At 41.5% G+C, this 26,879-nt stretch overlaps 2 protein-coding genes across 2 annotated transcripts in view; one reads left to right on the top strand and one right to left on the bottom strand.

Annotated features, from left to right (window-relative positions):
- Window positions 1–7,891, bottom strand: part of si:dkey-9i23.16 (uncharacterized protein LOC571915 homolog) — a 24,401-nt gene extending 16,510 nt beyond the window's left edge. Inside the window, exons 1-3 of the mRNA XM_063475049.1 lie at window positions 7,741–7,891; window positions 1,903–1,969; window positions 1,694–1,804 (exon numbers count right to left, since the gene is read on the bottom strand). Of these exons, the coding sequence (XP_063331119.1) occupies window positions 1,694–1,804; window positions 1,903–1,965 (174 nt within the window). The 5' untranslated portion in view covers window positions 1,966–1,969; window positions 7,741–7,891. The remainder of the gene's footprint in view (window positions 1–1,693; window positions 1,805–1,902; window positions 1,970–7,740) is intronic.
- Window positions 7,891–26,879, top strand: tmem176 (transmembrane protein 176). The gene is made up of 7 exons (XM_063475048.1): window positions 7,891–8,010; window positions 19,875–20,003; window positions 20,716–20,826; window positions 20,962–21,018; window positions 21,143–21,292; window positions 24,160–24,276; window positions 24,823–26,879. The coding sequence occupies exons 2-7, from the start codon at window positions 19,878–19,880 to the stop codon at window positions 24,880–24,882; spliced, it is 621 nt and encodes a 206-aa protein (XP_063331118.1). The 5' UTR covers window positions 7,891–8,010; window positions 19,875–19,877; the 3' UTR covers window positions 24,883–26,879.

The following is a 26,879-nucleotide window of genomic DNA, read 5'->3' as shown; positions in this document are numbered from 1 at the left end:
GCATCACCATGCTGTGCAAGTTTAAAACAGTGAGGGTGGGGCACGCAGTTGCTGAGCTCCGGTGTAACTGGCCAAGATAGGCGTAAGGGTCCCCTGTTGCTGGCTACTTCAGAAAATAGGCGATACCCTGTTCGACTGGTACATCTGCGGGGCTTTTACCTTTTCCTAAGGAATCACAACAATTAAATGATACCCACAGTGGGCTTTTGCAATCCTGAACAATTTCAAACAATTAACCGGCTGTTGAAAAGACTGAGCGTGTCTGTGCGACTGCAGTATCACTGCAGCGTTTATTTTCTAAAGGGCTGAATGTTATTTGCGACCATCTGTTGTGTTAAAAACTACTCTGAAACCATGAAACCCCTTACGGAAGAAATGCCCGTTTGATCCGTTTTTAAAATAAAAGGCATGCATGGCTGCATGCTGTGACATCAGAATCACAAAATGTGTGATTAAAACACAACTAGTTTGAAAAGAGTGATACTGCCTGCTTATAGCGTTTATTTTCTAAAGGACTGAATGTTATTTGTGACCATTTACTGTGTTGGAAAACTAACTGGCTCTGTCTCCCTCTTAGATCAACATTCCGATTTTTAAATAAAATGATCGCATCAATCCGTGAAAGAAACCCCAGTAGATGCGTAAAAACTAGTTAAATTAAAACTAGTGGTTTTATTAAATGAAACGCTTGTGAACAGGCTGACATTGCCCATTCAGAAGAAATTCCCATTTGTGCCGTTTTTAAAATAAAATGCTTGCATCGCTGCATGCTGTGACATCAGAATCACAAAATGAGTGGGATTAAAACACAATTAGTTTGAAAAGAGCGATACTGCCTGCTTATAACATTTATTTTCTAAAGGGCTGAATGTTATTTGTGACCATTTACGGTGTTGAAAAAACTAGCTGGCTCCATCTCCCTCTTGGATCAACATTCTGAAATCCCGATTTTTAAATAAAATGATCTCATCAAACAGTGAAAGAAGCCCCAGTAGATGCGTAAAAACTAGTTAAATTAAAACTAGTGGTTTTATTAAATGAAACGCTTGTGAACAGGCTGAATTTACCTGTACAGAAGAAATTCCCATTTGTGCCGTTTTTTTAAATAAAATGGTTGCATAGCAGCATGAGGAGACATCAGAATCATAAAATTAGTGTGATTAAAACACAATTAGTAACACTTTTGACTAGATGTAAATAAAAAGCATCCCCGCTTTGTTAATGCGCACTGCGAAGCAAAACGCCTTCCTTTCCGCCCGCAAAACAAAGAATTCCTCTTAAGGACACATATGTCTGCATAACTGAATGCTGAGACATACCAAAGTGATAAAAATAGTTTAATTTAAAACCCTATGGTTTGTTTAAATCAAGTTAAAAACACATGAACTCATATGACCCCACTGACGCCCTGTGTGTTTCCACACATGAACTCACATACCCCACGACCTGAACGCGCATGCGCACACGCACAAAACTGGTCAAACCGGTTCTCAAACCGGTTTGGTTGGCCGCCATCTTGGATTGCTGCCATCGTATTACTACTGTGGTTCAATCCTTGGCTCCTTCAGTCTGTGTGTCAAGTATCCTGGGCAAGGTACTGACCCAAAGTTGTTCTCTGAAGCGTCCAGAGTGTGAATGTGTGTGAATGTTACGCTATGGCTGCAAATTGGTGGAGGAATCATGAAGTACATACCACAATTCCTAAGACTAGTGGCAGTATGAAGAGTTTTGGAAGACTTTGGTCAATGTAAGCAAACGGGGCAGAGAACAGCACCTGGAACAGCCCCAACAGGATGGTGAGCACCTGTGCAAACAAAGATGTGCAAAAGACAACCACTGAATAATATATATGAAGTTACAAGTGAGCTTCAGAGAAGCAGCTTAGTTGTGTCTAAATCTCACCGCAACACTTTCAGGGTCAAACCAGGCAAAGAGGCGACGTAACCTTGCTCCCTCAGAAGCCATGTCACTGCAAAACAGGAAACAGTGTATCAAACTGCAGTATGGATAGTATATCCACACAAATGTGGCCACAGGCACAGGCAGGTGGGAATCAATTCTCAAACAGTTCAGAAATAACAATGAGACTAGGAGCTTCACTAAGTGCTACTGGTAGACTAACCTAAACATCACACCAGTGTAAGAATGGGTGGATGACTGAATGTAGCGTAAAGGGTCCATAGGGACTAAGTAAATACAAATACAGGCCATTTACCATTTAAACATGGTAACACTGGAGCACTCATTATTAGTGTCAAATCATGTATTTAAACAGGTAGTCTAATAAAGATCAAGAGATCAAGAAAACATTAGACATACACACAAATTAAGAAAAGTGTGTACAAAATACAAATTCCTATGAACAATATCTCCATAATAAAACACAGACAACACTGTAGATGCACCATGATCTTGTCAATTAGATTTTTTTCCCCCCAAGTTTAATCTATAATTTTCTTGAAAGGGCTTCCAGATGGTTTTCAAACGTGGGTCTATTACCCAGCCTGGGTCCAAAGTATTTATAACAGTCAGAATTTTCACTTTTATGACCATGAAAGATTTGAATATGGACTTTAGGTTGGATATGTTGACCTTCTCAAATATAAAACAATAAAACTAGTGTAACAGTATGATTAAGGTTAACATAAATATGATAAACTGTTATAAACACATGCACCTGAAATCTTTACAAAACATTAAAAACAAACTCTTCCACTGTGAAAAGGAAATCCTCGGATACACAGGAGTAAACAGGATACCACTTCATTTTGCAGACAAAGTCTCTAACCTGCACACTCACCTGGTACTCGGTGTGCTACACAGAGACATCTGCATGCTGTCTTATGCTTATATGAAGGTCAGAACTATGATGAGTCATTACTTGTCTAATTTGTCAAGTCTACTAATCACAAAGTGGGGTCCGTCTACAAGACATGGGGCACAATCTGGAGGCCAAATGGAGAACAATAGGAACACGCTATGATGTTGCCAAACGTTTAGTTGTTAGTGTACTTTTGCTGTTCTGGGATTTATTCTTCTTTTATTCTTTTGTGCTAGAAAAACAAACAAACAAAAAAATCAGTTCTGTTCTGGTCAGAACTCAAAGTCAGATTTATTCTTAATCCCACTAAAAAAATAAACCAAGTGCGGCTAAAAAAAATAAAATAAAAACATACCCAACCGGACAATAAAGCAGATTAAAAAAGAAAAAGGCTATGCACAGACCCACATACATGTGCTGTTTGTTTGGAAAGGCTCTCATGCATCGAAGAACAGAGAACACAATGAGACAGGGAAAGATAAAAGTGACTGCGTGTTAGTTCATTAAAACCACATGTCAGAATCCTCTTGGGAAGAACAGGAATGCTGCAGGACAAGAAACAGATGGTGGTGAGAAGAAGGAGAAGAGGGAAGGAAAAAGAGGAAAAGGCATGAAGAGGAAAAACAGATTGATAGGCAGGTTAATAAAATACTCTTACAACAATGTTTTCTCCTTCGCTACTCTGCAAACATTCACTCCTTTGTTCATGTGATGTATTCTTACCAATGCGGGGATCCCATATACACACAGGTTTAGAAGACAGTACAGTTTTGCATCCCAAAGAAGCAGAACTTTTACATTTAGTAGAAGTAGTTTTATTCTTTGTATATTATTAATATTGAAAAATCATGAACAAAAGCACAGCCTGCAGTGTGAGAGCGAAGTGCTCTAATAGGGTGATATGGTACTACAAGGTCATTAAGATAAGATGGGGCCTGATTATTTAAGACCTTGTATGTGAGGAGCAGGATTTTGAATTCTGGATTTAACAGGGAGCCAATGAAGGGAAGCCAATACAGGAGAAATCTGCTCTCTCTTTCTAGTCCCTGTCAGGACTCTTGCTGCAGCATTTTGGATTAACTGAAGGCTTTTCAGGGAGTTTTTAGGACTTCCTGATAATAATGAATTACAGTAGTCCAGCCTGGAAGTAATAAATGCATGAACTAGTTTTTCAGCGTCACTCTGAGATATTTCTAATTTTAGGGATGTTGGACCTCGATCTTAAAATACAGTGAGACACCTGGATCGCTGAGAACAGCATTTCCCGTACGGATGCAAAGTTTTTAAACAGATGTGTATTGATTTTCTTTTCACTTCATCTATACAATCGTTCCACACTCTGACACCTGCGACTGTGATGCTCTGATATTTTACATTAGTCCTTACTGCCGGCGTGCTGAACATGATGATTTGGTGATATTTGGAACAAGTTCTGAACGTTGTGGGGTAAAGAGTGTGTGAAAGGGTGTTTTAATGTAAGCATTTAATGTGATAAAAAAGTGTATTGGACGGTTCTTTATTCTCTGTTATTCATGTATATGTGGTGTCCAGTGACTGACAATGTGTATTACAGTTCAGACGATGGAGATAGGGTACAGACAAGCGGAAAATATAGTGGATATGGGCAGCTACAGACAGAACATGTACAAAGCTCTGTCAAGCATACTGCGTAAAGCTTCTAGTGTTCTTGGTGTTCTTGGTCTATGTGAGTTTTGTACACTTTGACTGTGGGACCTCATTATTTTCATCCTTCAGACCAGATTGGATGTGAGTGTCCATCTTTAGATATCATATACTTTAATCTACTAAAGCTCCCAAACTGTGGAACAGCAAACCACCCACTCCTCACACCTTAAACAGGTGTAAACACTGTTTACTGTACCCAGTGCCTGGGTAGGGTCTGAATCAGGGGTCTCCAATCCCAGTCCACGAGGGCCAGTGTCCCTCCAGGTTTTAGATGTGTCCTTGATCCATCACAGCTGATTTAAATGGCTAAATTACCTCCTCAATATGTCTTCAGTTCTCCAGAGGCCTGGTGATGAACTAATCATGTGATTCAGGTGTGTTGACCCAGGGTGAGATCTAAAACCTGCAGGACACCGGTCCTCGTGGACTGGGATTGGGGACCCCTGGTCTGAATGATTCATGTGTGTCATGTTTAACTTTGCACAAGCTGCTTTTTATCGATACCTCTGTAAACCACTGTTTTATTTTACTTTTCTTTTTTAAATCCTTAAACTCGCTATATAAATAAATTTAAACTTTTTCATTTACAAACATTTTACCATACACTTCTATACAACCAGATCTTTATTCCAGCCAGAGGAGTGGGCCCCCTGTTGGTCACTGGAAAGAAGAACTGATTTAATGAAACGTGTGTGTAACATCAAATCTATGACAGCACTGATGGAGCTGCCATCTTGTCATATTTGCTGCCATTGACTGAATCCTGATTTGGAGCATTTCCAAGAATCTTCTTCTTCTGTGGGGATTCCACGTTGTCTGCTCTTGAATACAGTCTGTGGTGTTGGCCAGCAGTCTGTGTGAAACACTATGCTCTGTAATGAATGAGAAAGGATGAAGTACAAAGATATGAGCTGTGTATGTTGAGCTGAAGAGAGAAGTGCAGCAGAGCAGTGTGGAGATATACTGTGAGAAAGTGCTGAATGTACAAGTGTGTGTGTGTGTGTGCGTGTGTGTGTGTGTCTGTGTGTGTGTCTGTGTGTATCTGTGTGCGTGTGTGTGTGCGTGTCTGTGTGTGTGTGTGTGTGTCTGTGTGTGTGTGTGTGTGCGTGTCTGTGTGTGTGTGTGTGTGTCTGTGTGTGTCTGTGTGTGTGTGTGTGTGTCTGTGTGTGTGTGTGTGTGTGTGTGTGTGTGTCTGTGTGTGTGTGTGTGTGTGCGTGTCTGTGTGCGTGTGTGTGTGTGCGTGTCTGTGTGCGTGTCTGTGTGTGTGTGTGTGTGTGTGTGTGTCTGTGTGTGTGTGTGTGTGTGTGTCTGTGTCTGTGTGTGTGTCTGTGTCTGTGTGTGTGTGTGTGTGTCTGTGTGTGCGTGTGTGTGCGTGTGTGTGCGTCTGTGTGTGTCTGTGTGTGTGTGTGTGTGCGTGTCTGTGTGTGTGTGTGTGTGTCTGTGTGTGTGTCTGTCTGTGTCTGTGTGTGTGTGTGTGTGTCTGTGTGTGTCTGTGTGTGTGTGTGTGTGTGCGTGTCTGTGTGTGTGTGTGTGTGTGTGTGTGTGTGTGTGTCTGTGTGTGTGTGTGTCTGTGTGTGTGTCTGTGTGTGTGTGTGTGTGTGTGTGTGTGTCTGTGTGTGTCTGTGTGCGTGTGTGTGCGTGTCTGTGCGTGTCTGTGTGCGTGTGTGTGCGTGTCTGTGCGTGTCTGTGCGTGTCTGTGTGTGTGTGTGTGTCTGTGTGTGTGTGTGTGTGTGTGTGTGTGCCTGTGTGTGCGTGTGTGTGTGTGTGTGTGTGTGTGTGAATAGACGATGTGGTTATGTGAGCTGTGTAGGGAGTTTCGGGTTCTTCTTCTAGTTTCCTGTAGCTGAGCAGATTGTCACATCAGAAGAAGGGACTGGACTCACAGTGAGCACCAGGTCATTAACAACTACCCAACATTTGTTTAATTTCTGGCTTATTCTCTACTTATTTTTTGTCATGTTGAATTAAAGTATGAAAGGAACTGAGAAGTTGGTAATGAGTCACTGCTTCCCCATTTGGACTTTCAGGCATGGCAGGAAAGGATTTCATCAGCAGCCAGAGCATACTTCCTCTTCTGTTTCATTCAGCTCAAGAACAGTTTCAGAAATCAGCATTAGGATAAAGTAGAGCAGTTAAGTTGTAATTAAATCACCTGAGTTTATTCTATGATTCCTATCATTTGCTTAAATAAAATATTTTGCACTTTAAAGTCTAAATTTGTGGTCATTTGTAAATCTTTAACCTAGCCTTTTTAGGCTCTATAATCAGGAGGGCTACTTGCACTTGACTTTCATCATCTAGATGGATCCACTCACCAGTTTCTGCACTTGCTGTTGGGGTACACCCTTTGGGATCAGAAACTCAGACCCTTCAAATGGACAGTCGGTCCACACTTCCTGTACAGGAGTGAATGGCTGATCCACATGTTACAGTTGTAAACTGGAGCCATAGAGGTACTCCAGAGTATATCACCACAGCACAGTACAGACAGGGAAAACTGTTGTTTCGGGTAAACAGCTGCATGAAGCCATTTCAAGTCATTTTCCTGGGCTGTTTGTTTTGTGGAGCTATAAGGCATTACTACATTCTCACTTATTATAAAGTGTGCACTACAAACCACCCACTCCTCACACCTTAAACAGGTTTAAACACTGTCTCAGTGCCTGGGTAGGGTCTGAATGGTTCATGTGTGTCATTTGTAACTTTACACAAGCTGCTTTTTATCGATACCTCTGTAAACCACTTTGTGACTGTTTTATTTTACTTTTATTTTTTAAATCCTTAAACTCCCTATATAAATAAATTTAAACATTTTTTTTTACTTACTAACTTTTACCATACACTTCTATACAACCAGACAAAGCAGATCCTTTGCGCATTATAAAAATGGAAATCCATATATATTTTTTTAAATGAGCTTTATACAGCAACAAGTATAATAAATATGAATAAAAACACATCAAACACTAAAAATTCACTACAACATGAATGCGTCTATTTCCATTTTTATGCTTTTTGTCCCTCTTTAAATATCTAAAAATAAAAAATTCAGTGCAAATAAAGTGTACTTTGTACACTCACTGTGTGTGTGTGTGTGTGTACACACATTCTTTCTAATATGTACATAAATAGTGCCAAAACAACAGAACGTGGACTGTGAAAGGCGCGTGGGCTTGTGTATCCTATTGAACTGTCAAAGATGAAAACAAAAATAAAAAGCAGCCCAACCTTACCTCCTGTAAAAGTCTGAGGGGGTCTTAGGATTATTCCACAAAGGTCTGTGTATCGCTGCTTGTCTGGAATGTAGGAAAACAGAACAGGAAGCGAAGGAGGCGCTCTGCTGGATGGGAGCCAGAGACGGAGAACAAGTTCCCTCTGCCCCTCCCCGTCTCCCAACAGCTTGTTTGCTCTTATAAACGTCCCCTCAAACACTGGTTTGAAAAACAGGAGGTGCATTAAAAGAAGAAGTATTCAACTGAAGGCTAAAGTGATCAGCAGAAAGGGTAGGAATGACACAATTTGATGCTTTTAATAACTGCAGAGCTTCTTAAAAACACAGAGGTATTTGGTGTTAGGCTTGTTTTATAGGAGATGACTGGTAGATCAAGCAGAGCACAGAACTGTTTTCGCTTAAAACAAATTAAAATGCGGAAGAAACAACCTTAGGCAGGATGGCACAGTAGCCTTTTGCGTCTGATCTGATCACTTCCTTCATGGTAGAATGTGAGTGCACGCTGTTTTAACTTTTAATTGTAACTTTACTTTTTTGGATTGCTGTATAACAGAGGTAGGTACCACTAGTCACCTTCTAAACTTTATATTTAATACTGTGGCTGTCCTTTTTATTCATGTAGATTTGAAAATGGCAACACTGAATTAAAATTTGAAATTGGTTGAATGTATCTGTACTGTTCTCTCTATGTGTTGAACTCCCTGAGCGTGAACAGTCAGCCAGACTCCTTTTCAAGAGCCAGGAAGGGGAGCGTACTTGCTCCTTTAATGACTTCGAACATAGTGTTGAACTGAGTGAAACTAGAAACACATAAAACAAAACTCTTAATGGATTGTCATATAATCAGCAGATAAGTATATTTAGGCACTAACATAGGAGACTACAAGATAAGTATCCTGTAGATATACAATCTGATATTAATACAAAGAACAATAAGCAGGTAGTGGGCAAGTGTACACTTGTATCATTACCTATAACTACTGCACTTCAAGGAAGGTACAAAATAATGTCTCAAACACCCTATTACTAATTGTCTAATATACAAAGAACTGACAGAACTTACGACCATCGCTTTCTGAAGGATTATTTTTGATTCAACTCAAAAGATTTCAAAGGTGTAGCCATGCTTTCCCCACTATGTTGACAGAGCCACCCTGGGACGCCTCTGTCAACCCAGGGTGGCTGTGGCTACAATGTAGCTTGCCATCACCAGTGTGTGAATGTGTGTGTGAATGGGTGGATGACTGGATGTGTAAAGCACTTTGGGGTCCTTAGGGACTAGTAAAGCGCTATACAAATACAGGCCATTTACCATTTACTATTCCCGCTTCTTCTTCTTGTAAGTTGCCGGTTGGCAAACAACTGCATGGTGCATTACTGCCACCACTGATATGGAGTGTGGACAGGAATCACACTCAAAAACAAACAAACCAAGCAAACCTACTTCATATCCTTCCAAACTACCTTCTCTCAAAAACTGAAACAAAGCCTCATAGCTTTTATCCCCCAACTCCTTTTGCAATAACTTAATAAGATCCCATTTCAAGTTACCGAGACTTTGGACCAGTTGTCTCCTCTCTACCTTATACATCCGACACTACAAAATAACATGCTCCAAAGTTTCCTCCTCTCCACAATAGTTACATTTCCCTATAAAGAATAGTGTAGAATTCAATCCTGTATGTCCAAATCTCAGTCTTGACACCACCACCTCCTCTCACCTGCTCCTTCCTGTGGCTCTCCTTACTCCCACCTTCCCCTCCTTTCTTCTTCCCGCTGTTTCTGCCATCTACCCCTCATTCACTAAATACTCACATTTCTTTAGTTGGCATTTTTAAACAGGGACGCCCCTGCATGAGGATTTTGAAGTTGCCACACTGAACGCACAAAAAGTAACATGTGACCAACACAAAGGAGCACAACAGTCAAACCCAAAATGATTACTTGACCTGCTACAACACAAAACCAAAAGTAGCAACAAATAATCACAACCAAGTGATCTGTTGTCTCTATCACACAAATGGTCACATACAAGTGGCCCTATACCACAACAAGTTGCTTTAAACTCCAAAGTTCAGTAAAGAAAGCATGTTAGTGACCAACCACAAACAGAGCTATGGCCACACAATGATTGCTCAAAAGTGATCTAACCAAAGTAGCCACATGCTCTGCCACACTAAAGGCCACAGCACAAAACACTCACTTAGGAGGATGTCATTAGCATCCATCCACACTGACATTAGATGCACACACATGATGTACACGCTATGCCAACTTAACAGCCTACCTGCCTCAGCTACAAGACCAGAATTAATGAATGGTCTCAAACCTCCTGCCACTGTTTGGTGCCACTGATTTACTATGTGCACCTCCCAACCTAAAACGCTAAAAACAATAAAACCCTAACTTTACCTACCTAGTCTTCAGTGGTGTACCACCAAACACAACAAATTAAAACAACAAAGCAAAACAACAAACAAGTGCTCTGATGGAAGGGCAACACAGCTACCCAGCTGAAACACACTTACTAAAGGGACGTTGCTCAATCACAGTGAACACCTTCACTCACCCACTTATAAGTAAAACAAACTGCTTTCAGTCCCAAAAAAATGTCCAAACAATCCCGGACGAGCCCCCACTTATGTCACGACCCTGCTCAAAAGCCGCAACAACAAAAAAAAGAGACGAATACCAGAGCGTTAGTGAGAAGAGGTTTATCTTAAAATGGCATAGCAGGTTGGCTAAAATGGCTGGTGCCACCAAGGCAAAAACTAGTGAGCTTCTGGGAAGCCTGCCTCAGGTATGCTTTTATCCACTCCTGACTAGGTGTGGCCAATTAGCACCAGCTGAACACACTGAGGAGATTAGGGGCTGCAGAGGGGCGTAACACCATCTAAAGCTCTTTAACTCCCTCCTGCCTTTCTCCCAGCAAGGTTTAAGAACTTCTAGTGCAGGGTGATCCTTCCCCTGACCCTGTAAGTTTTCCCAATAAGTCAATCTAAGCTGTTCCCTCCTCAACTCTAGTGCCATTTCCCCCATCTCCACCTGCAAGGCTACAGTACGAGTTGTCTTAAATGCCCCTGTACAAAGTCTCAACACCTGATACTGAATAAAATCTAACTTTCCAAGAGTAGTGTCTGCTGCCGAATTATATGCTACACAACCATAATCTAACATTGACCTCACCAACCCAGTGTATATGGCCCTCAGGGACTCCCTATCCGCTCCCCAATCCTTCCCAACCAAACACCTCAAAATATTCAAAACATTTTTACACTTACCCACCAATTCCTGAATGTGTGCACTCCAAGTTACCCTCTCATCAAACCACAAACCCAGAAACTTAAACTTCCTCACTCTTTCTAATTCTACGCCATATAGGTTCAGCTTAACTTCTTCACTAACCCTTTTCTTTGTAAAAAACATTGTCTTAGTCTTATCTTATCAACTGAAAATTTGAATCCCCACCTATACGACCATTCTTCCACTTTACCAACTGCTTCCTGCAACTTCTTTACAGTAAAACCTACATTCCTCCCTCTCCTCCATAAGGCTCTGTCATCAGCAAAAAGTGAACATCCCACCCCACCCTCTATGTCATTAAACACATCATTATTCATTAGAGAAAATAACAAAGGACTCAATGTGCTCCCCTGAGGAGTCCCGTTCTCTACAGAAAACCTCTCCGAATAATTCTTTCCAATTCTCACTTATATTTGCCTACCCTTTAAAAAAATCCAAAATCCACCTATACATCCGCCCCTTAATACCCAATTTACGGATTTTAATCAACAGACCTTCTCTCCACATCATATCATAAGCTTTCTCTATATTGAAAAACACTGCCACCACACACTATTTATTTGAGCCCTCCTAATTTCATGCTCCAAACACAATACTGGATCCATAGTACTTCTCCCTCTTCTAAATCCACTTTGATATTTAGATATAAACCCTCTACTTTCTACATAATACATTAACCTCTCATTCTCTCATTTACCATTCTCTCCATAACTTTACAAATATGTGATGTTAAAGCTATCGGTCTATAATTACCTGACCTACCTTGGTACCATCCCTCCCTGGCTTACGTATAGGCACCACCACAGCCTCTTTCCCACTTTGTGGCAGCTTCCCACCTTCCCACACCCTATTATACAACTCCACTAACTGCTCTTTTGCTGACTCACTAAGATGGTCTATCATAATATAGCACACCTGATCTTTCCCTGGCTCTGATAACTTATATTTCCGGAGCACTCAATGTAACTCTGACTTAGTAAAAGGCATATTCACCAGATCATCCGTATCCTCCACCATATCCAATAAATCTCTGTTCCCTATATTTGTCCTTTCTTTCCCCCTACGCCCTTCTTCACTAACATTCCCTGAGCTATGGATTTTAACAAACGCTTTTGCCAACATGTTAACCTTTTCTTCATCCTTTACTACTGTCACCTCTTCGTCCTTCAAGACTGGATAACCATACTCCCTTTTTAAACCATTCATCCTTCTAATCATAGCCCATACGCTGTGAATTTTTGTCTCCCTCCCCATTGAATTACAAAAACCCCTCCAAAAGTCCTTCTTTGCATTCTTAATTGTTCTTCTTATCTTGGTTTGTAACTGCTTAAATTCAACAAGATTCTGAGAGCTGGGATTTCCCTTTAATTTCTTAAAAATCTTATTTCGATATTTAATCACCTTATCACACTCCTTTGTCCACCATGGCACAATCTTCCTTTTCCCACTACTCCCTTTTCTCTTGCTCACTCTGCTCGCCGCCTCTAAAATGACTTTACAAATTGAATCATTTAAATCGTCCACCCCTACATCCATATCAATCTTTTGAGATTCTTGTGCACTAATTACCCTAAATACATCCCAATTAGCCTCACTAAAGCACCTGTTTCTCAATGCTCAGCTTCACCTCAATCATTATAGGATAATGATCACTCCTGTTGTTGTCATTTTCAGTACCTCCCATGAACATAAGCCTGCCAATGAATCCTACACTAACGTAAGATCAATAGCTGATTCAACCCCCGTTCTAACATTTACCCGAGTACTACTGCCATCATTCAAACACACATAATTCTTCAAATCCAACAACTCCTCAATCACTTCCCCATTCCGATCATTACCATAGCCCCATAAAGAACTGTGAGCATTAAAGTCCCCACACCAGATTACTTTCCCCCTTAAATATGTATCCAGTTCCTCCACTTCTATTAGTTTGCCACCTGGATTATAAAAACTTACCACTCTAACGCTCCCAATTCCTCCCCAAATTTCCAATACTATATATTCTAACTGTCTACCAATAGCTACTACTCTATATTGAATCTCTCGTTTCACAAATGTCACACAACCTCCTCCATTACCCTCCTTCCTATCCCTCCGAACCCCATCATATCCTTTGATAACAAAATCCAAATTAGGCTTCAGCCATGACTCCTGTACACAGATTATATCTGGTTTCCTTTTGCATTTTTTAAAAAAATCCTTTAAACTCTTGACTGCTTGCAATCAAACTTCTAGCATTCCACTGTAAAATAATCATATTGTCCTCTCCCCTGATCCTTCCGCTCTCCCTTCCCCTCCAAGTCTTTTATTAATGTTCTCCAAGATATGTCTTTAATACCGAAAAACCTCTCTGCCCCTTTCACTATTATTTTGATTTTCTCTGTCTTATGTTTCACTTGATCTGAACAATTTATGACATATGCAATGAACAAAATCAACTTCTCTACTGTCAGACCGGGGTGAGTTCCATGCACTTGAACAACTTCCAGAGTTAACCCTGATTGAACTTTTCCCAGTCCACCCTCCTGACTGCCTCAGCGTAACTTATGTTGTGAGTAACCTTGACCTGCCCAACCTCCATGGCCTTCTTCCTTACTTCACAGCCTCCAAAACTCACCCTATGTTGCCCCCCACAGTTACTGCATTTATCCTGAACATTATCTCCACACTCCTCAAATGTGTGCTCACCCCCACATTTGGGACACTTCTGCTTCCCCTTACAGACTACAGCAATGTGTCCATATCTCTGGCATTTATAGCACCTAAGGGGCGGTGGCTTGAATACTCTCACAGGAAAGCTCATGCACCCTATTTTAACCCTGTCCAGCATTACAGTACCTTCAAATTCCAACAAGACTGACAAACTACCAACCCTTTCCCCATTAACAATTTTTAACAGTCTCTTTACTCTGCTGACCTCTCCTCCCTGAATACACCGCTTTAATTTCTCAAAATCCTCTTCTACTGGGATACCTGTAATCACCCCTCTGGTCGTTTTACTGTCTCACAATGTCCTTCTCGCTTGTACTGTCCTTTTACAGATACTTTCAGCACTCAACACCTTGTTTTTCTGTTCTTCTGACTTGACCACTACCAATAATTCCCATCCCTTAGAATCTTAGCTAAAAAAAAAAACCCTCTCCAAACTTCTTTTCCAGTTCTCTAGACACCACTATTGGGCTCAATTGCACTTCCTCATCCTCCTTCCTGAATTTCAAAATTATCTTAGATTCCTCCCTCACCATCTTCTTCCTCACGACCCTGGACCCTTCATCCGAGCTGTTCTCTTCCAAACACCGTTTACTGGTCTGCAACCCATCCAAACTTGCCTCCCCTGCCTCTCCCTCTTCCTGATCTTCCCCCGCCAGCAACCGGGGTCCATTCACCAAAATCCATTTCATCGTCCTCATCTACCAGAGACACCATTCCAGCCAGTCACACACCAGTTTATGCCAACTGCCAAACTCCGTGATCCAAATCCGTAGTCCAAAGTCCAAAAACCAAACAATTCACTCAAGCCGTATGGAATGTCCACCTTCAAATTTCCCGCACCTCCCCACCGCTACTCTCTCACAGCTCCCGGGCCGACAGTCAGGTGATGCTGGAATCCTGACCCACTGTTCCTGTCTATGCACATGTCAAAATAACGGCTTTCCTGTCTATCCAGATGTCAAAATAAAAGCTTCACAATTTTCTGATGTATAACAATAGAAATACAATTTCCACTTATTTGTCTCATTAGCATATGAACATATTCAAAACAGAACAGTATCTATATATGATCTCAGACCTTGTCTGAAGTCTGAGGTTCAATATCAAGACAAATTGCCGTCCAAATTGTTTGCTCTTTGCTGAGATGAGACAGCGGGCGTAGCTCCAATGAGGAGCTGAATGTGGCTTTCACTCTTTCAGAAAAACATGGAAAACAAAAATCTTTAATCTAACACTTAAAGATAAGTGTGTATGTCTCATTTGCGGGGCAACCGGTGTGGGGCTGCACTTTTTGCAGCGATCTCGTATAGAAAACTATTCCGCGCGTATATAAAACAGGTCCGCGGCTCCGAACCGTAGTAAAGGGACCTCTGGCTAATACGTCGAGTTCGTGTTGGGCTCGTAGCTGAAAACTAGCTTTACTTTGTTGTCTGGGTCAACTTTTCTTGCGAGAGACAGAGAGAGGCGTTGAAAGGCTGCTCCAACCGAACTTATTGTTTCGGAGGAAAACACAAACACAGTGTACAGTCGAGTCTTAATAGCTTACTTACAACTGGGCTCGTCAGGCTCTCTTCTTGGCTGCAGTGGTTATTATTATATTTACATGCTTCCAGCTCCCGTTTCTGCTCGGTGACAGCTCGAACTTTTCCACTCTCCGTTTTTTGCACATAACGGGTATAGGGCTATGCCTGTAACACTCTGCTCATATTGCCTTCATATTAAATAATTTTTTGAATAATAATTTTTTTTAAAATATTTCTTCACGTCATTATGCGGGCTGTAAGTAGAGGTGACATGGGCCGTGAGATAGAGAGACAGGCTTTAGAGCCTCTTACTGCGTGTTTTGTTTGGGTTTCCAACGGTGTGGAATTACCAAAAATAGAGAGGGCATACCCTAACACAGACCTTCCCAAAGTGTGGGGCCCGCCCCCTAGGGGGGGCACAGAGCCATTGCAAGGGGGGCGCGGTATGAAAAGCGAAAAAAACAAACAAACAAAAAAAACAAGGCTTGGACACTGCTAGCACGGGGCGCCCACACAAACGCAAAGCAGGAGATGAAGCATCCTGAATATGTTTCCAAACCAACTTCATTCTAAGCCAAAGACTAGAAAATATGGTGAAGCATATCTGCCCTTTGGTTTCACCTGCACAAGTGCCGAGGTAGGTCTCCCTGCAGAATTGGTTTTCCCTTCGTCGGGAGCAGCGCTTGGCTCTCCAAATCACGGACAAACAGTATCCCACATTCTTGATTTTTAGTTCACAAACACTTGTTGTAATGACTAACTACTCCTGAAAATTTGGAGATGTTAGCTCTTTATACAGTAAAGTTACAGCGGGATACAAATAATATCAGGCTGATCCTGCCACGATTTGTTCCCCGGTTCAAATCACGGACAAACAACATCCAACAGCTGTTTATGTTTTTGAACCCATTTTGCACAGAGAGGCATTTTTTGAAAAATGTATTGATAGCAAAGTTGAATATTATTACACAGGAAAAAAACAACTACACATAAAATAATCACAGCGTGACGCCTCTGCGTTTCTAAATGGAGGGACAGTAACTGCATGTGTATGTGAGCGTGTAAAACCTTTTCGGTGATTTGAAACGCCGTTTACGTGTGGACGAAACAGCTGCGTTTTCAAAAATACCCGTGTAGGTGTGGACGTAGCGTAAAAGAGTTAGTAGTTTATTTTATTACTACCTGTCATTTATTGCAGATTACTCGTATTTGCTTAATTGTTTACTAAATGTTTGAGGTGTGAAATAAACTGCAATGGAGCAAAATATGGGTGTGTGCGGTTGGAGGATGTGTTTATGCGCGTGCGTGCGCGCGTGCACGCGCGAGAAGGGGGGGGGACAAACATTTTTCTTGTAAAACAAAGGGGGGCCCAGCAAAAAAGTTTGGGAACCACTGGCCTAACATATGAAACGGGAAAAGACCGCCGTGTAATCCATTTATTTCAACAAAGTAACTGTATTCTACATACCACCTTTTAAAACGGTAACTGTAACGAAATACAGTTACTCATATTTCGTATTTTAAATACGTAACACTGGTACATTCATTCAATTACTCCCCAGCACTGGGGGCAACTGTGGCGATGGCAAAGCGGCACAAAGTGGAGAGACACTTCAGTGCACTTCATGCAAGCCTCCATGCTAACTATCCACCATCGTGAGCAGAAAAAGTCGACGAATTAAAGGCAGCTTTGGGCAACCAGAAGTCTTTTACAAGGCTGGTGAAAAGTCACAAAAAGCAACTGAAGCTTCATTCAGAGCTGCAACGAGATTTTGGAGGGCACAGTGCTAATAATTGCAAACACTCTGTTCAAACACTTGAGAAGAATGGTCCCAATATCAATTACATAAATATGTGTAACTGGGGGCGAGTACAGTGGTGAGAAGAGTGTCAGCTATATCCGAGAACTTGACCAGGATCTGGTTAGTAGTTCAACATCCAGCACGACGAGTCTGTGGACAGCAGCAGTACATCGCAGATGATCATGTCTGTCAAATGGTGTTTGATGATTTCACACTACTGCCCCTAAAGACAACAACAGAGGGAGTTGACATCTACATGCGGTGAAGAGGTTCTTCATGGAGAACAAGCTACCACTAAAAAAGCTGGTGTCGGAGACTACACACGGGGCTCCTACCATGACATGCTGACATGCAGGCTTCATTGCTCAATGCAATAGTAACACAGACTTGCCAAAATGTCTGCCTTACCACTGCACCATTCACCAGCAGGCGTCCTATTGGAGGAACTTTCAGCTGAACACGGTGACCTGTTACTACACACACAGAGATCTGATGACTAAGCAGGGGATGGGTGGATGTCATTTTTTGTCACTTTTGGGTGAAATCAAGGAGTTCATGCAGTTCATGCAGACCAAAGGGAAAGACATCTCAAGGACACTGAGTGGATGCTTGAACTTGCATTTTTAACTGATATCACTGGGTCCTGAACCATTTGAACTGTCAATCAAAAGGTAAGACAGTTACTGATATGATAAGTACCATAAATGCATTTGAAGCTCAGAAGAACATTTTTCCGTACATTTACAGTCCTGCACTTTCCCTCCATGCAGTCAGTGCTGAATGATAGTGCTTCTTCATGACAATGCTCCCATTTGGGGCCTCGACCCCAAGGATCGGGTCTGCCTGTGCACAAACAGCACAGTATAGTGTACACTGGAGGATTGCTGTGATTTATACATCGGGGAAACCAAACAACCTCTGGCGAAGCGGATGGCACAACACAGAAGAGCCACCTCGTCAGGCCAGGACTCTGCAGTCTATTTACACCTACAGGCCAGTGGACACTCTTTCAATGATGAGGATGTACACATCCTGGACAGGGAGGAACGCTGGTTTGAGTCAAGGAGGCCATTTACATGAAAAGGGAAAGACCATCTCTGAATCGAGGAGGGGGCCTAAGGGTACATCTGTCTCCATCTTACAATGCTGTGATTGCAGCCATTCCCCAACTCTCTGTGAATGGTACTCATGGCCATTGATCAGTGGTTGTTGAGCAACAGTCATGGCAATTTGCATATTAATGATCATGAAACTGTTTCCTCCATTTTTGGGAGTTTGAGAACAGATTTAGTGACTTTAAGGTACTTGGAACATGTTTGTTATTCATTTTAAATCCTTTGATGCAAGTAGAAATGAACTAATACAAACTAAAATAATATGCAAAAATGTTAAAAATAACAAAAATTCTAAGATGTAATAATTTGTTAAAAATACAATAGATTTGGTGATCAGTACAAATGTTATAAAATTCATTTAAAAATGTGGTCAATATTAAATAACTGATCATTTGTACAAACAAAAGGCTCTTTGCCCCCCTCCAAATGGGGTCTCCACAGCTAACGTAAATGCTAGCAGCTTAAGTTTACCTAAGTCATAATTCTGCTCAGTGGAAGACAAATGATAGGAGAAGAAAGAACATGGGTGGCACTTACCATGTGGGTCACCACACTGGGAAAGGATTGCCACTGCCCCACAGTCACAAGTGTGTAACTCCACAAACTGTTTGTGTGAGTCAGGTTGTATCAAAATAGGAGTGGAGCTGTCTCAGTTTCATGAAGGCCTTGTCTGCTGTTCATACAAAGCAACAGTGTGAAAATCACACTTCTGCCTTGACACATGCTGATACAAACCAACCTTATATGCTCACAATACTGCTCCTTAGAGAAGATGAGAATATCATCAAGGTATACAAACACAAAAAGACTGTAAAACATATTGTTTACTAGGGCCTGGAAGACTGCGGGAGCATTCGATATCTTAAAAACCATGTTTAGGGATCCAGCGCTTACAGTGCCAAAATGAATGGAAGAATAGACAAGGTCAGGGCTAGTTCTTTTCTTTAGCATGTTCACAGAGTTCATGATCAATTCTTAATCTCAGTGAAATGATCTTGACGCATCCTCAATCATCCAGGTAAGGAAATCCCAAAAAGTTGATTCTGTGAAATAGTTCCTCACGGGCCTCAGGCTCATCCCTTTGAACAGGTCACCAAAGAGTGGGCAGGTTTGCAAATTCCAGATACAAACAGTGGTAGAGAGTGGGCAGGCAGGTACGTTACTGCATTGTCCTTCTCTTTACAGATCTTTACAGATTGGGGATTCTAGATGTGTATAATAAGTTTGATGTGTCACATGACCCTCTTCCTATTGAAAAAACAAAAGTTGTATCCAAGATGGCCGACTTCTAAATGGCCACCATGGTCACCACCCATCTTGAGGAGTTTGCCCCCTCACATATACTAATGTGCCACAAACAGGACTTTAATATCACCAACCATTCCCATGTTATTACAGTGTATCCATATAAATGGCCCACCCTGTACACAGTTTTAAAAATGATGGTGAGTCATTGTTTTGCCTTTTTTCCAGGAGATGGTAGTAAAGAGACAAATATCTGCTATCTACACACTTTGTTGTGATATAATTAAACGGAACATAGACTACTAAAAGTCTACGTATGTGATGTAGGAAAGTTCTGCAGCTCCCCCAATGTTCCCTGCACAATTCTGCAGAGCATGTGATTTGATTTGATTTGCAAGATGAGTGCAGTGGGTGCTTTGCTGCTCATTGCAGGTGATGGCAGTGTCAGTCTCCAGGGATCTCACAGTACGGGTGCTGGACGACCCGAATACTCTCAAGCTTGCTGAGAGACAGCAGGCACTGAAGATTGCCATCCAGAAAGGAGAACCCAAATGTCTGGGGGTGAGTTTTGACCTCTGTGTAGTTGTGTTTGAATATGTGTGGATACAGAACGTCTGTATTTTGATTTCTTTTCCCCTCCCCATGCATTTATATGCCATTTCTACATGTCATTAGCTTTTGTCCTTTCCACTCCATAGTGTGTATTTTGTCCTTGCCTCCCTTTGCAATCCTTTTGGTTCATTACTCCACAGCCAGTCTTGGCAGATGGCTGCCCCTCCATTGGTCAAGTTCTGGTGGCGGTTGCATCCTATTAAAAGGGAATACTTTCTTTACATCTTTGCTAAGTGCTTGTTCACAGAGGTCATCTGATTGTTAGAGATGTCTCTGCAATGCTGTGGGGTCTTTACATTAAGAAATCAAACTTAATTCAGTTGTCTTTGTTATTACTGGTGTACAAATGGAATTCAATGGAATCACCACCTCCATGTTTCACAGATCACATGAGGATGCAGCATGTTCCTGTATCATAACAAAAAGTCTCTTATTAATGTGTTTAATTTAGCACAAACACTAAGCATAAAGGGGCTGCTGTCCAAATATGTGCATCTGTATACAGTGATAGAGACCACACAATGCAGCACCAGCACTTCTTTCTTTCTGTCAGAGAGCTGGTTGATAGTAATCTGTGTGTGTGTGTGTGTGTGTGTGTGTGTGTGTGTGTGTGTGTGTGTGTGTGTGTGTGTGTGTGTGTGTGTGTGTGCACGCATCCCAGGTTAGTCAGGTGATGCTAGGACTGATGGTCATGTCCTACTCCATTCCTCTGCTCTTCACTGAGTTCACAGAGGTGGTCACCCTGGGAGTTCCTTGGTGGAGCGGCCTGATGGTGAGTTTGTGTGTGTGTGTGTGTGTGTGTGTGTGTGTGTGTGTGTGTGTGTGTGTGTGTGTGTGTGTGTGTGTGTGTGCATGTGCGCGTGGGGGGGTTAATGGTATATTAATAAATGAATTTTCCTGCTCGCAGTTCATCACAGCAGGAGGAATCGCAATATTCTTGGACAAACACTGCACCATGAAGATTGTGAGTCTCTTCTAAAACTTGAAACATCATTGTTTCAGCTAAGTTGAAAATAACTGAACAACAGCACATGATTTAGAAAAAGCTAATATACTAAAGTAAAATGTTTTGGGGGGCGGGGTTTCAGCTGCAGCTGTGTCTCATGATAAGCATGGTGTCTGTTATGCTGTCAGTGGTGGCTGTGATCATCTACTCTGTGGACATGAACAAGAATCCTGAGGAGCCTTGTACCAAAACTACAGAATACAAAAGATGTGACGAAAAGCACTACGAGACGGTTGGTCCTTAATGTATTCTGGGTGTCTTTCAGTACCTGTCATTCTGGATTTCTTTGTACTTAATTTGCACATTTTTGTTGTGTGTCTATCATTTTTGTGTCTCTGTAGTCTTTTTCTCTGTCATTTTGTACACTATTTTTTTCTCTTTGTAGAGATTTTTGTGTTACTTTGTATTTATTTTGTTTCAGTTTCAGTTTCAGTTTGTAGTTGTTTTCTGTCTTTTTGTAATTATGTAAAGCATAATACTCTTTTTTCCGCTCACATCCTGAGTAATAGTGACATGTGCAGGGTATGAATTGCATATTTAAGCATTTAGCCATCCCCATAATATATAAAATATAATTAGAAATAAATTATTAAGATGAAGTGCTTCTACAGTATAGTTAGATCTATACGTAAAAACAGTTCCAAACAATCCGTGCTCCGACCCATAGCTCCAACACACACTTCCCTCTTGTGCTCCCAATCCGTGACTCCGTCCAAGTGAAGAAAAACGCTCCGCTCCCGATCCCTGGTAACAAAACAAACACACATGTCGGCAAAGGTATCCACAACAAGTGAGGTTCAAAAACACAGAGGAACACGGCCATACTAACGAGGGTAAACTCAATAATCCAGCACTGACTGTAGCTCAGCCGCACTTCTAAATAGGACACTCATGGAGAAGGTAATCAGCACAGCTGGTGATGGCTTGATGAGCTGCAGTTGCGGCTGCATGTTAAGCACTAAAAGCAAAAACTGAAATCTCTCATTTGCAGAAATATTCAAAGTAGAGGTCACAGCCTCAAGGCAGTTGGAGCCCTGAGTCTTCTTTTAGTTTCCACAAACATTCCGGGTTTTAAGCATTTTATTGGACTTCTCTTGTACGACACCATGATTTGTACAATACTACACTGTACAAAGTATGAGTGAATGGTTTATGATGTGTGAGTGTCTGGCCCACTCAAGAAAAGTAGCTGGTTAGTCTAGTGGTAAGACTACACACCTTTGGAGCGGGAGTCGCACGTTCGATTCCTACCCAGTATCTAGTACAGGTCTATGCTAAAAAACCAAGCCCTGGAATGGTGAGGCTAGGCCACAAGCATTTCTGTAAGGGGCTGTGTTAGAGTGACCTTAGGGTTCTCACCATGTCCTAACCAAGGCCCTTCTTCCATGTTAATGGGTTTGACTGGAGCTCTGTGGAGTGTTTTACTGATTGACGAAACATCTCTGTTAGGCCAAGGACAATGCTGACTACTAATATGAAATAGCGGTGATATTAAAAACAGATACAAGCTTGTGTTGGAAATCACTGTGTGGGCTCAGAAAGATTCACGCAACAGCTGGCAGTTAACACAGTACACTGTAGCCACAAATGCAAGTTAAAATTGTTCCATGCAAAGAAAAAACAGATGTAAACACAGTCGAGACACTTCTCCAACTTCCCAGGACGTAAGCTGATTTAAGATGGACTGATAAGAATTGGAAAACTGTCTTATGACACTTATGAAACAGTTTTTCAATGGGCAGGTTATCTTGTTGGAGGACACAGACTATAGACAGCGTTTCTGATGGTATAGGAGTGCAATAGTGCACCTATGTTTAGGGTTTACATCTGTGAAGGACCAACTCATTCTGAACATACATCTAGGTTTTGGAGGAACAAATGCTGTCATGCAGATGTTTGTTTTGGGGGGTTTTACAGATGATGCTTATTTACCAAAACCCATTCTGCACATATCCAAGACACAGCTTCATAGTAAAAGAGCACGAAAGTAGCCTGTCTGGAGACCACACACAGAAAACATTTGGACCATTATGAAACAAGAAATATGATAAAGAATTTCAAAATAAGAATTTCCCACTTGTAACACTTGCCTTCATACTCTTTTCAATAAAATATAGAATATAGACTTAAAATAATTCATCATTCATGTTAATGATCCATCCATCCATCCATCGAATCATCCATCCATCCATCCGCCCATCCATCCATCTATCGAACCATCCATCCATCCGCCCATCCATCCATCCATCTATCGAACCATCCATCCATTTATCTATCAAATCATCCATCCATCCATCCATCGAACCATCCATCCATCCGCCCATCGAACCATCCATCCATCCGCCCATCCATCCATCTATCGAACCATCCATCCATTTATCTATCAAATCATCCATCCATCCATCCATCCAACCGTCCATCCATTTATCTATCGAACCATCCATCCATCCATCCATCGAACCATCCATCCATCCATCCATCCGCCCATCCATCCATCTATCGAACCATCTATCCATCCATCGAACCATCCATCCATCCGCCCATCGAACCATCCATCCATCCGCCCATCGAACCATCCATCCATCCGCCCATCCATCCATCCATCTATCGAACCATCCATCCATTTATCTATCAAATCATCCATCCATCCATCCATCGAACCATCCATCCATTTATCTATCAAATCATCCATCCATCCATTTATCTATCGAACCATCCATCCATCCATCCATCCATCGAACCATCCATCCATTCATCCATCGAACCATCCATCCATCCATCCATCCAACCATTTATCTATCGAACCATCCATCCATCCATTCATCCATCCATTTATCTATCGAACCATCCATCCATCCATTCATCCATCCAACCATCCATCCATTTATCTATCGAACCATCCATCCATCCATTCATCCATCGAACCATCCATCCATCCATCCAGACATTTGTTCATTAGTTTAAGTAGATCGATGGATGGATTACTTTGCTTGTATACAGCAAAAGCAAAAGTAATGGCACCGAGCATGGATAAATGCAAAACAGCATTGTGCAATAATTAATGCATCTTGTGTGAAATGTATGTACTTTTTACAACAGAGGCTGAGCAGGGGAGTGAAGTCGTCCCTCCTTGTCTTCACTCTGGCCCAGACAGTCATCGCTGTCATTCTCTGTGTCCTTCTCTTCAAGCAGAGGCGTAGCTTTGTATCATACACTGTAAGTATCTAGCTCTCAAACTCTTCATAGTCTTCATACTCAAAGTGCATCTGGATCAAATCTGCAACAATGTCAGCTACAATACCCATCTCAAGATTTTGTATGCTGCATGACAATCCTCTGCAGGTTAGTGCAGGATAAACAGGTTGGTTTGCTTCACTGCGATGGGTTTAAAGTAAAGACCAGTGTGTGACTGGTGCACAGTGGCTGTGGGTTCATGGTCAGAGATTGATATGAATTTTAGCTGATGATGCTGAGATCCACTGACTGAATTCCACCTTCACATCAACTTTATGCTTTGCACAAAAATAGAAACGCCCTCCAAAGAACTACTATTTGCTGTCTTACTTTGAGTACATGTTGGAGCCTGTACTATTTACTTTTACTTGAGTAAATGAGTTGAATCAGTACTTCAACCTTTACTGGAGTATTTTTTAACAGTAGTATCTGGACTTCTACTTAAGTACAGGATGTCTGTACTTTTGCCAACTCGGTTGTGATTTGGAAAGATGTCTGAAACACTGACTCTCTTTATTTCTTTTTCAGCCTCTCGGTGAAGCAGCTCCACCCACTTCAACACTGCTTACATCCCCCGACCTGAACTGATCAGTTATCCATTGACTGATTGATCAGCTGTGTCCTGATGATTGAAAGTCTTGAATTTGTCTATCCACTTACATCTACCACTTATTTACTCTGCTACCTGGCATGTTTACACAAGTGTGCCAGTTCTGTCAAGGGCCTTTTACACAGACGTAATAACTGTTCAACACTGGATTAATGGTTCATGGACGGCACATCAGAGTCTAAGTGCAGCCATGTGTGCAGGGAGGCATTTTTATCCAAGACTTTTATCCAAGACTAAAGACTTTTTATTCTGGTATTCTCCTCTAAGACACAACCATACTTTTTATGTGTGGCACATGATGTCACATATGTATGTATGTGGAGCGTTCGGCTATGCCCAGTCACAACCGCTGAATAGTCGCCCAAGGGGCAATTAACAAACAATTTATCCCCAAGGGGCAATCTTTTGTTAATTGCCCCTTAGGGATAAATAAAGTCTTCTGATTCTGATAGCATACAGGGACCATATAGAAATGCACTGCCTTGAAAGAAAAAATGGATCATGGTTTTTGTATCTGAAGAATTTCATATTTGAAAGATCCTGATTTTGTAATCAGGAGAAAAGGTTCTGCAATTTTCAAATGACATAAACAAGAAAATACACTAAATGTGGAAGAAACGTACCTGCATGAAGAAGGCACCCAGTCAGAAACAAACCCTGTGACTTCTTTTTCACAGTCCAGTCCAGGTTTTTGTCCTCTTTCAGGTTTGAACGTAGGTATGGCACATAGGATACAATGTGTGCAGTGTTTAGACTATGTTTAAAATAAAAATATGTTATTGTCATAAGATTGTGTTAAGAGAATTGTTCATGCCATCTTTGACAGTATTTTGTGTAGAAATAGAAAACGTCATAAATGAATAAACACATCAAACCCACTGTGTGAGACAGAAAGGCACACTGTCAACATTGGACTATGCAACAAATGAAGCACCTGTACTGTCATCAGGTGTTAGCATTCTCACTTGAGGCTAATTTTATAGCTCATAGGTATGTATGTAAAGTGCTCTGAGTGGTCAAACAGACCAGCAAGTGTTGGTAAATGGACTGGTTCTTATATAGCGCTTTTCTACTCTACTCTGAGCACTCAAAGCGCTTATACAACTAATTCATTCACCCAATCACACCCATTCACACAAGCACTTCTTCTAAGCTTAGTATTATCTAACGTTCATACACATTCACACTCCGATGGATGCATCGGAGAGCAACATGGGGTTAGTATCTTGCCCAAGGATATTTGGCATGCAGACAGGAGCAGTCTGGGTTAGTGGCTGACCTGCTCTGCCACCTGAGCTACAGCCACCCCTGGCACATTGTAATTCCTGTTGTGAGTTTCTGTCACAGTCCTTTTGAGTTCTCTCAGTTTCACTTGGAGCTTTTTTCTCACTCTTGTTATTCACCTTAGCATCTCTGTGGAGATAGACTTTACAGTATTATTGTTTCAGCATTTGTTAGTTTGGTCAAGTTTGTTGTTACAGCTTGGTTGATGAGGCTTTGGAGGCGTACCCAGTGGCGGTCCTAGCCTGTTTGGCGCCCCGGGCGAACACGCCCTCTGGCGCCCCCCCGCTCCCCCACTCCCCCCCTACACACACACGGACGCACACACACACACACACATATATGACCCTATATATGAAGAGAGAGAGAGTATGCATAGCATGCAAACGGCTACCAAACAGACATCATAATTCGTCATACAATGAGAACAGGACAAATCAGCAATTGACACTGACTAATTAATATTATATTATTGTATATATTGTTTGGAGTTTAGTCTCTTACTGTTACTATTTTTACCATTTCTTCTTGGAGGAACTGTAACCCACATAATTTCCTTAGGGATTAAGAAAGTATTCTGATTCTTAATGTTTTAGGAAACATGACCTGCCATTATCCAATGACACATCTGCTTACCTGTAGCTTTTGCTCGTTTCTCCTTGTAGGAGCCATAATTAAATGTATTGAATTTTAA

Source organism: Pelmatolapia mariae, linkage group LG6 (assembly GCF_036321145.2).
Source record: "Pelmatolapia mariae isolate MD_Pm_ZW linkage group LG6, Pm_UMD_F_2, whole genome shotgun sequence".
Taxonomy (NCBI): domain Eukaryota; kingdom Metazoa; phylum Chordata; class Actinopteri; order Cichliformes; family Cichlidae; genus Pelmatolapia; species Pelmatolapia mariae.
This window is presented reverse-complemented; position numbering and strand designations above follow the sequence as displayed.

Bases quoted from the DNA above. Each gene is read 5' to 3' on its own strand.
- tmem176 (XM_063475048.1), top strand. From the start codon at position 19,878: ATGGCAGTGTCAGTCTCCAGGGATCTCACAGTACGGGTGCTGGACGAC. The intron at 21,293-24,159 runs GTTGGTCCTTAA...TTTTTACAACAG, and splicing joins ACGAAAAGCACTACGAGACG to AGGCTGAGCAGGGGAGTGAA. The intron at 24,277-24,822 runs GTAAGTATCTAG...TTTCTTTTTCAG, and splicing joins GTAGCTTTGTATCATACACT to CCTCTCGGTGAAGCAGCTCC.